General features: G+C 34.4%; 2 protein-coding genes across 2 annotated transcripts; both read left to right on the top strand.

Moving 5' to 3' along the window:
- Positions 1–256: 256 nt before the first annotated feature.
- On the top strand, positions 257–2,783 carry LOC111398834 (signal recognition particle receptor subunit beta-like). Its single transcript, XM_023025945.1, has 6 exons — positions 257–448; positions 559–645; positions 898–1,046; positions 1,145–1,276; positions 2,304–2,481; positions 2,577–2,783. Exons 1-6 carry the CDS (start codon positions 329–331, stop codon positions 2,655–2,657), a joined length of 747 nt encoding a protein of 248 aa, XP_022881713.1. The 5' UTR covers positions 257–328; the 3' UTR covers positions 2,658–2,783.
- A 2,087-nt stretch (positions 2,784–4,870) lies between these two features.
- On the top strand, positions 4,871–8,334 carry LOC111399250 (polygalacturonase At1g48100). Its single transcript, XM_023026514.1, has 8 exons — positions 4,871–5,245; positions 5,351–5,479; positions 5,968–6,135; positions 6,219–6,257; positions 6,377–6,584; positions 7,195–7,276; positions 7,359–7,467; positions 7,742–8,334. The coding sequence occupies exons 1-8, from the start codon at positions 4,955–4,957 to the stop codon at positions 8,141–8,143; spliced, it is 1,428 nt and encodes a 475-aa protein (XP_022882282.1). The 5' UTR covers positions 4,871–4,954; the 3' UTR covers positions 8,144–8,334.
- Positions 8,335–9,495: the final 1,161 nt, after the last annotated feature.

The following is a 9,495-nucleotide window of genomic DNA, read 5'->3' as shown; positions in this document are numbered from 1 at the left end:
AAGTGAGGAACTGCGAAGATTACTAATGGTATGATTAAATAAATGATATTTAAGGGCAATTTGATGTAGATTTTGGAGAAATGATTTTGCGAAAAGTGATTTATTTGGAGAAATGTCTGGTTAAAATGTAAGGAAAAGTTATGCTTCCATGTGCAAAATCATTTTATTGAGAGAATGTAATGAATTTTGAGGAATCTGTACCAAAAAGGGGCTTAGTATTTTTTATTTTTTTAAACAAGGTTTATCCATTTTTTAGAAGTAGTCTTCACCTTATCTGCTCAACAACTTATTTTTTTGTTCTTAATGCCCTTTTCTTACAGAAGGCTAAATGCGACTTCTCATAAGGACATTTTGTGATTCTGCAGGTCGATTGTTGAAGCATAGACCATCTAATACCATTTTGCTAACTGGACTTAGTGGAAGTGGTAAAACCATTATTTTTTGCCAGGTACGCATACGAAAAGTGGATAAGGTGACTGATAATTTTGGACAAATTAAATCAAGTATCAGCTTTATGGTGTAATCCAACTATAAGATATCATATGTTGCCTGTACTAGCTTCGAGACGGTTCATCTCATCAGGGTACTGTGACCTCAATGGAACCTAATGAAGGCACTTTTATACTACACTCTGAAATGACTAAGGTAATGCACTCTTTTACTGACAACTTGCATATGTTCTGTGTGTTCTTTGACTAGCATGTGTAATTAGGACAAGCCATCGAGAAACCTTAAAGTTAAGTAAAAAGGATTTTGTTGTTGCCCCAACTATGTTTAATTGTGCTCATCCAAGACTTTTCCTTGAAATATGTTAAACCCATTTGTCCTTGCCATATTTCATTCCAGAATTCAGGTGTAAGATTTGTCTATCTAAACCCTATTTTGGTTACGTTGCAGAAGGGCAAATTAAAGCCTGTTCATGTTGTTGATGTTCCTGGGCATTCCCGTCTTCGGTCCAAATTAGAAGAGTTCTTGCCTCAAGTGGCAGGCATTGTTTTTGTGGTGGATGCTGTTGAGTTCTTATCAAATAGTCGTGCAGCTTCAGAGTACGTGTTACCTGCAATTGATTTCAAGAGTACACATGCATACAAGAGTATAAATATTTTGGACTGTGATTCTAACATTTCATGCTTTTTTGTGATAGGTACCTATATGATATTTTAACCAAGGCAAGTGTTGTGAAGAAAAAAATTCCAATACTACTACTCTGCAACAAGGTGGATAAAGTTACTGCACACACGAAGGACTTCATCAGAAAACAGCTGGAAAAGGAAATGTAAGATAATTTTGTAGAATGGTCAAGCTTTCACTCAAAATAGTTACCATTCACTCTTTCATATTAATATGATTTTTTTTTTTTTATATGATTAGTCTGAGGATGTCTGATGCTCATTATTTTGTAACTCACTAAAAGCACATCATATATGCATAAAAACCAACAGCTTAGCTATTTCTTTGACAGAGAAAAATAGAATTGATTATAGTCTTTGAACTTAACGAGTGTGTGGATTTCCACTTCAGCAGCAGGAGAAGGCAGGTAGAAGAATACCAAAATTTTGTGAATGAACTTTTCTTCTAAAGGCCCAATCATCTAATGTGGGCTGATGATTTTTCTAATAGTAAATTAGGTTGTAAGTTGAGTGGTTTAAGGTTCTGTGTAAACACAGCTACAAAGCTAAAGGCAATTACATTGGAGTATGTTGAACAAGCTACGTTTTATGAAAAGGATGTTACACAATCAAGGAATGATATATGAAAGAAATAAGCAATGATTAAATGAAATGTAGGGGTAGATGTTTACACAATGATTCATAGAGAGGAAATGATAAAAACTAAAAGTGATCATGCTTGGAACATGGTAAAGACAGTGCTTAACAATATATCAAAATCAATGATGTTGGTCTGAGCATACGAAAGTAACGCAGTCCAATGATCCATTGAAACATAGTGACACTATTTGATTATAAGCAAATTTAGAGGACGATGAAAAACCTAAATGTGAAAGAGGTTTTGTTTATTCATACCCAGATATTGTGAGTTAAACGTATCATTCTATTGGTTTACGATAGCAGATATGACAGATGAATCTAGCTTAAAACTTCTGTCTTGGACTCTTATCCCTATTTCTAGTTCATATAAAAACTAGTGCTGCTTAGTATTACAAGCAATATTTTTCCAGCCATTTGTGTTTGTAGTTCTCTTAGTTTCATGTTTTGTTTCGGAGCATGCTATTATTAAATAAAATTATGTTCCTCTGTATGCAAGTGACGGTTAGCCAATAAATTGACTCCTTTGTGACTCAGTGATAAGCTTCGTTCATCAAGAGCAGCTCTATCTTCAGCAGATATTGCCAATGAATACACACTCGGGGTACCTGGAGAAGCCTTTGCATTTTCTCAGTGTCATAACAAAGTTACAGTTGCAGAAGCATCTGGTTTGACTGGTGACCTCTCTCAGTTAGAGCAGTTTATTAGGGAGCATGTAAATCCTTAATATCACAGATACTTGAAAGTATGATTTGCTTTATTGTGAGAGATTATTGGCCTGTCCGGTTTCCTTCTTGCTTGATCATACTGGTGCAGGGAAAAGCTGAAATGTGTTATGGAGGAAAAAAAAAAATCTTGAGTGGAAAGTTTCTACTATATGTTAGACATTGATGATTGATTAATTCAGATTATTGTGTTAATTGCAGATCTGGAGGAACTGTAATTTTTCTTGTTTGATGGTAGTTCATGTAATGCTTGATTGGTGTGAATTATAGTCTCTTGAATCCTTCTTTTCTATTGAACAGCTTATTTAAAAACTCGAGTTACTAGACCAGGGTTGATCAACTTGAACACATAAGAACTTGCATAACACGGTGGAAACCTCACATATAGCGGTGTTTGCTTGATTTTACTTGATGAGTTTGCTGGATTTGACTCTGGTTGACAAAACGAAAGTAAAGCTATAGTTCTTTTATGGTATTTTTTGTGAGTTGAATTGGACAGGGCTAGTCGTGATAGAAAAAGACCAGCCTTTAGAGGTTAGACACATGCATAATTTTATAAAGCATTGAGACTTTAATGCTAGGGCCCTGTTCGTCACCTTATAAAGCCGAGCTTGTGAGCTGGCTCGGCTCATTTGCCACCCTGAGTATGTTTGAAATAAGCAAAAACCCAATGTCGAGCACGAAATCTCAAGTCAATTTGTAATGGGAAAATAGGCAATAATAAACATGATAACATACAATACTATAATACAACTCCTTTTTGTTGCTTAATTGATTGGTGGCAGAAGCCTGGACCTAATTTTTTTTTTTTCATTTTTTAGGTGGCGGCACACTTGTGTATTTTAACATGGTTTCCTTTCAAAAAGTTCGACAAATTTTATTTACATAGGATATAGAAAAAAAAAACACCTCAAAAGCAAAAGCTATAGAAACCTTAACTTTTCCTAATGATTCCTTGTTGTAACTTCCACTGTCCTAATTAATGGATAATCTATTATAACTTATAAGCACGCCCTTTAAAATTTAAGAACTTCGCATAAACAGATGGACAGGAAACTGACTTTCCACCAATGATCTTATAATTAAAAAGACAAACTGCAAATGATTGTTCAAATAAAACAATTATTTAAGTACTGTAAAGAAGAATATTTGGACATGAACAATAAAGTTCTAAATTATTGGTTATCAACCCTTGTTTAGAGTTCGACTATCGTGTATGGTACAATAGATTGAATAAATCTTCGTTTTGCCCTCATTCTCTTTCATTTTTTTCCTATCTAATTTTCAACCACACAATTTTCCATAAAATAATATTACATGTAAATCGAATATTTTTTATTCTTTTTCAACCACACATTCTTTAAAAAACACTATTCCAAACATTAAAATTTGGAAAAATTGGGGGTCAAACGGGGGCTAAGATTGGAGAGGACAATTGACAATTTTTTTCACGTGTTTCTGGTTAGTAGCAAATGTTACGTGGAAAGACACATCAAAATAGCCAAACATGAATTTAGTCAAGTTGTTCAGCTAACGCTAATCTTAGCAATGTAGTCGTAGCTAGTATGTGTGGAGCCTAGAGGCTGTGAACACTTACACCTTTGATCGGGTATATTGCCAAGTTTTATTATTGCATTGTGTATCGAGTATTCCACGCACGAAGCAGACTGTCCTAAAGTTACTACAATTTAAAGAATTTTTAAAGCAAGGATGTTGCAAGTGAGAAGGTTGGGAAAATTGTACTATTCGTTTCTATTACGATGGAAATTGCATTAACAAGTGAATGCAGCTCTCGAGACAGTAAAAAATCTTGTCGACAATTTCATTTAATATATTATTTGTCCATGAAAATGAATTACAGCTTAATCCTTAATGTATTGCACGTCATGAGCAGCATACAACATATAAGCATGCTATAACTTAGTACTAGTGAGAAAGAGTACTATACCCCTTTTCGATGGAAATTAAAATCTTATTATATTGGAGTCAAAGTTAACAGTTAGTTTTAATCACATACTTCATGTGACTTATAACTTTTCAATCACACATTTAATGAACTTTTATTAAAATCGACTAAAAATTTAATTTTAATCATTGCCAAACAGTGGCTATATCACGATACGCTAACAAAAGAGAAATGGGCAAAAATCTATAGTCACCCTGCTACTTATTATTAGAAAAGATGCTGAGCTTGAACAATGAGAGATAAAGTCTCAAGACTCTTGAGAGACTCAGAATCTTATGTCAAAACGACCCGTTAAATAGATATATCAAATAGGAAGGCTACACTTGTTATTTGAAGACATGGTAGGACTATTTCTATAGCGTAAAACTATATAAACGGTCACTTATAACCACCTCATTCTCAGTCTCAAACGAACGGGGCACCTCAAAGTAATCAACCAGCCATTAGCCTCTGCTGCAAAAACATTCATTGAAGAAGCAGAAGTGAAAAGTTGTGACATGAAGGAAAACAAAATTTCCTCTCTTCTTTTTATTTTTGTACTTTGGCTCATAATTTTCGCTGCATTTTCCGTCGAGGCGAAGAAAAACCATAAGAATAAGAGCAAAATGCACAAGCATAATAAAAAAAGGCATGGTAATTATTTTGCAAACTTTCCTTCTCCTTCTCCTTCTCCTTCTCCTTCTCCTTCTTCTTCTCCTGCACCGTCTGGCGTGTATCCAACGCAGTCGGCCACTTTCAATATCTTGTCATTTAGAGCTAAGGGTAATGGAGTTTCTGATGATTCCAAGGTAAAGCAGATTGCATATGAATATACATATTTGATCTTGTATTTATTTTTCTGTTGAATATTCAACATGAATCTAATCTATCAATTCAATGTTTTAACCAAACAGGCACTTTTAGCAGCCTGGAAAAGTGCTTGCAAAGTGACTGGAGCTGTCATAGAGATTCCTTCAGAATTTAAGTTTCTCATCAAACCCATAACACTTCGAGGCCCCTGCATGACACACCTAGTTTTTCAGGTTAGTGAATTGTTACGAATTTATAAGCTACTTTTACTGAAATGTTTTTGACATATTCTTTAACAGATGTTGAGGTGGTATGCATTTTGGCCTTTGATTTGAATTTCAAGGGCCAAAATGCGTGTCATCAGAGCATCTGTCAAAGAATCTGTAAATAGAATTGTATAAATAGCGTGGTTTAATGATAAATGGAAATGAAATTATAAAACGAGCAAAGCACACACTGATAGAAAGCAGTACACCCTCAATTTGAGAGTATCGTCCGCTAGTTGCTTCATTGAGAAAATATAAGTTTTATGTACACACCTCTCTCGCTCTAAAAATGCTTTATACATGTACAAACATATTAGGAACCTTATATATTATTGGAAAAAACATTATGCTTCTTAAAAATACAGTACATTCGAAAAATATTAGGAGATTTATTCTTCTTTGTTTTGTACAAGCTATTTTAAGTAGAATTTACTAATTAATGGAAATCCAAACAGATTGATGGGACTATTATGGCCCCTCCGAATGTAGGTTCATGGTCAAAATCCAGTTTGTATCAGTGGATAAACTTCAAATGGCTACATAATTTTACCATCCAAGGTACAGGTATAGTTGATGGGCAAGGTTCTAACTGGTGGAGTTCTTCACAGATAAATCCCTTGAAGGTTAGTAGAAATGTAATTATATATTTTGTGTGAAAATTGTCTTGGTTAATTGTTTTTTTCCCTTTATCATGGTTGTTTGACAGAAGAAGAGATCCAAGATTATTCCGGACATGAAACCAACTGTAAGAAATTTCTCAAACCTATAGTTTCATTTGAGGCCTGCTTTAACAGAAATCTGCATCTCTTCATCTGATTTTGCGAGGAAAATACAAATTGATATAGATTCATTCACTGATGACAGGCTTTAAGATTCTATGCTAGCTACAATATCACTGTTCGCGATGTTAGAATAGTAAACAGTCCTCTTTGTCACTTAAAATTCGACAACTCTGAAGGAGTGAAGATCAATAATATTACAATTTCTGCGCCTGAAACTAGCCCAAACACTGATGGGATTCACCTGCAGAACACCAAAGATGTAGAAATCCAGCATTCCAACATTGCATGTGGTAAGACAAAAAATTTCAGTCAAGAACCTATGCAGGCATGTTTGATATGTACCTCATAGGGGCGGAGCCAAGGGAGGACAATATTTTATTTTTGCACTGGGCTGCTACACAGAAGAAAAAGATTTCATAAAAAAATATTTTTACCTATATAAAAATAAATAAATAAATAAATAAAACTTAGTGGGCTCCTTATTGTTGCCCCTGCTTATATGTAGGGATGGCAACGGGACGGGTTTGAAGTGGGGTGGTGCCCAAACCCCGCCCCGCAACTTTTTGCCCCGTTTGTTGTCTAGTTTAATTTTTTAACATTTTCAAAGTTTCGAGTTATGTTATTATTAGAGAATAAAATACAAATTCAAAATGATTATTTTTCCCTTCATTGGGGGAGGGGGGGGGGGGCTACCAACCCATTCGGGGTAGGGCCAATTTTTTTGCAATCACTACTTATATGTGATTAGACAGGATAATGAACAATTATCTCATATGCCTATTTTCTTAATTCTGTATAGTTTTGTCCAGTCGAGCATACCAAATTTCTAGATATAGAATCGGTATTAAACAGAAAGTTACTTGCTGTTCTAACTCCTAACTTGCCTTGTTTTTCTGGCAGGAGATGATTGTGTATCAATACAAACTGGCTGCTCCAATGTTCACGTCCATCATATTAGCTGTGGCCCTGGACATGGAATAAGGTAATTATTACATCTAAAATTGAGGAATTCGAAATTTTTGGGAGATGAATAAAATACTGATTACTGATTTGTGAAATTACAGTTTAGGAGGACTAGGGAAAGACAGGAGTGTTGCATGTGTCTCAAATATCAAAGTTGAAAACATTTTCATGGCGAACACTCTTTATGGTGCAAGGATCAAGACATGGCAGGTACGATTATGAACCGAAATATGTTGGATTGTCTGGAGTCTAATTATACTGATCTCCTTGATCACGATCAACTTTATTTAGATTCTATATCAACCACAAATGCGACGTTAATTTTATTTGTGCTTTGCTCGTGCTCTTATTTGTTTTTGTTTATTACTGCTCTTGTAAGAAGGGATTAGGCCTTGATCCATGACACGATATCTAAAACTGTCGACTTTATTCCCTATTATACTTTTTTAAGCTAAATTTCCTTATTCATCTTTTTATGTTGTAGGGTGGTCTTGGATCAGTAAAAAACGTGACATTTTCCAACATTCAACTCTCAGAAGTTAAGGTCCCAATAATGATTGATCAATACTACTGTGACAAGAACATATGCAAGAATCAAACAGGAGCAGTGGCAGTTTCAGGAGTCAAATTCGATCAAATAATTGGAACTTATTCTGCGCAACCAATTCATTTAGCCTGCAGTAATTCTGTTCCATGCGTTGACGTTGATCTAATTGATATCCAATTAAAACCCTCTCCAGGAAGTGCAGGAATCCAGCAGGCATTGTGCTGGAACTCTTATGGAAAATCACGGGCACCCCTTGTTCCATCAAGCATGGATTATTGTGTGAGAAGCGGAAATGACTTGGTAAAAAGAATATCAAGATCATATGAAGATAGATGTTGATAAATAGTGATATGATCTCTCTCTCTCAGATAATTTGCTTCCCTTTTGCAATAGTTTTACTGCAAGGAGGAGATGGTGTGGATTTGCTTGCCGGGATAATATGTACAATTCCTGTTTCTATGAATGAAATAAATTGTGTTTTAACATGTCAAAACCAATTTTGGAAATCAAGCTTTTTAGAAATTCTTGAAGGTTGTTATTGTTTATTTTTACGAAAGAATACGGGGATGTTAGGTAGATGGGCAATATTTATTTTCTTAATACTATCAAGTCCATCTTGACAAACATCTCAAGTAATCTCATTATGCTCATTCGTCAAAAAAATATTCATGCGTCATGCCTTTGATGAATAGATGAATATCAATATGTGACGCGGCAAGCTAAAGATGTAATCAAGTAAATAATTTATTTTCCCTCTAATGAATTAAGCTTTTAAATGATGTGTTCAACATGTTTTTAGAACACACATAAGTTGTGTATTAAAATCTCATACCACTCATTTATAAAAAAAATGTCACATCACCCATCGAAGAAAAAATTATTTTCTATCTAACTGTTTAAATTTTTAATCTTCTATGATACAAATAATGGGATCATTATCGTTCTCCAATCATAAGATGACCTTGTAGGTATTTCATGCCGTTTCAGAGCAGTTCTTATGCTTCCAGACATGGAGGAGAGATCTTAGAGGTCGGTTACCTTTTTCAACGGTATAACAGTAGCTACGGTATCTCAGTAATTTTAGTTAGTTTATACCTTATTGCTGTCTGACTGTCCACCCGATTCTTTTGTTCACGTATTGCATAAACAAAGTAAAAGAGTACAAGGATAATTTAATTTAAGGAAAAATTTTGCGGGAGCACAGAGATTCTTTAAAGAAATTAAGAATTCAAATTGTGACAGGTAGATTAAGCACACATTGAGAACACATTTTCACTGATTTTGAAACGGATTTTGCAAGTAAAATTAGGAAATAAAACAAAATCAAATAAATAAGAAAACACACTGGGAGTGGAGTAGAATTCCGACAACAAGTGAGCCTAACAATAATATTAATTATCGAACTTTATTTTATTTTAAGTTAGTCATTTAATTATTCATTTTGTTTTAATACCAGTAATTTGTTAGTCCCTATCTAATCTACTAATGAAAAATTCTACGTGGCTAGCCATAAATCTCAATTATGTTAGAATTAAACCCTAATCGTTACTTTCGACAATAATAAAAAATAGAAAAGCAATCACAAAACAGCAACTCACCACTGTACCAGTACATCGTGTGCTGATTTGCAATCAAAAGAAAGTGTATAGCACGATTAAACTCCACATAATCTAACTTATATTGCAGTTAAT

This window comes from Olea europaea, chromosome 8 (assembly GCF_002742605.1).
Source record: "Olea europaea var. sylvestris chromosome 8, O_europaea_v1, whole genome shotgun sequence".
In the NCBI taxonomy this organism is placed as follows: Eukaryota; Viridiplantae; Streptophyta; class Magnoliopsida; order Lamiales; family Oleaceae; genus Olea; species Olea europaea.
The sequence above is the reverse complement of the archived record's forward strand: the minus strand, read 5'-3'. Positions and strand labels throughout refer to the sequence as shown.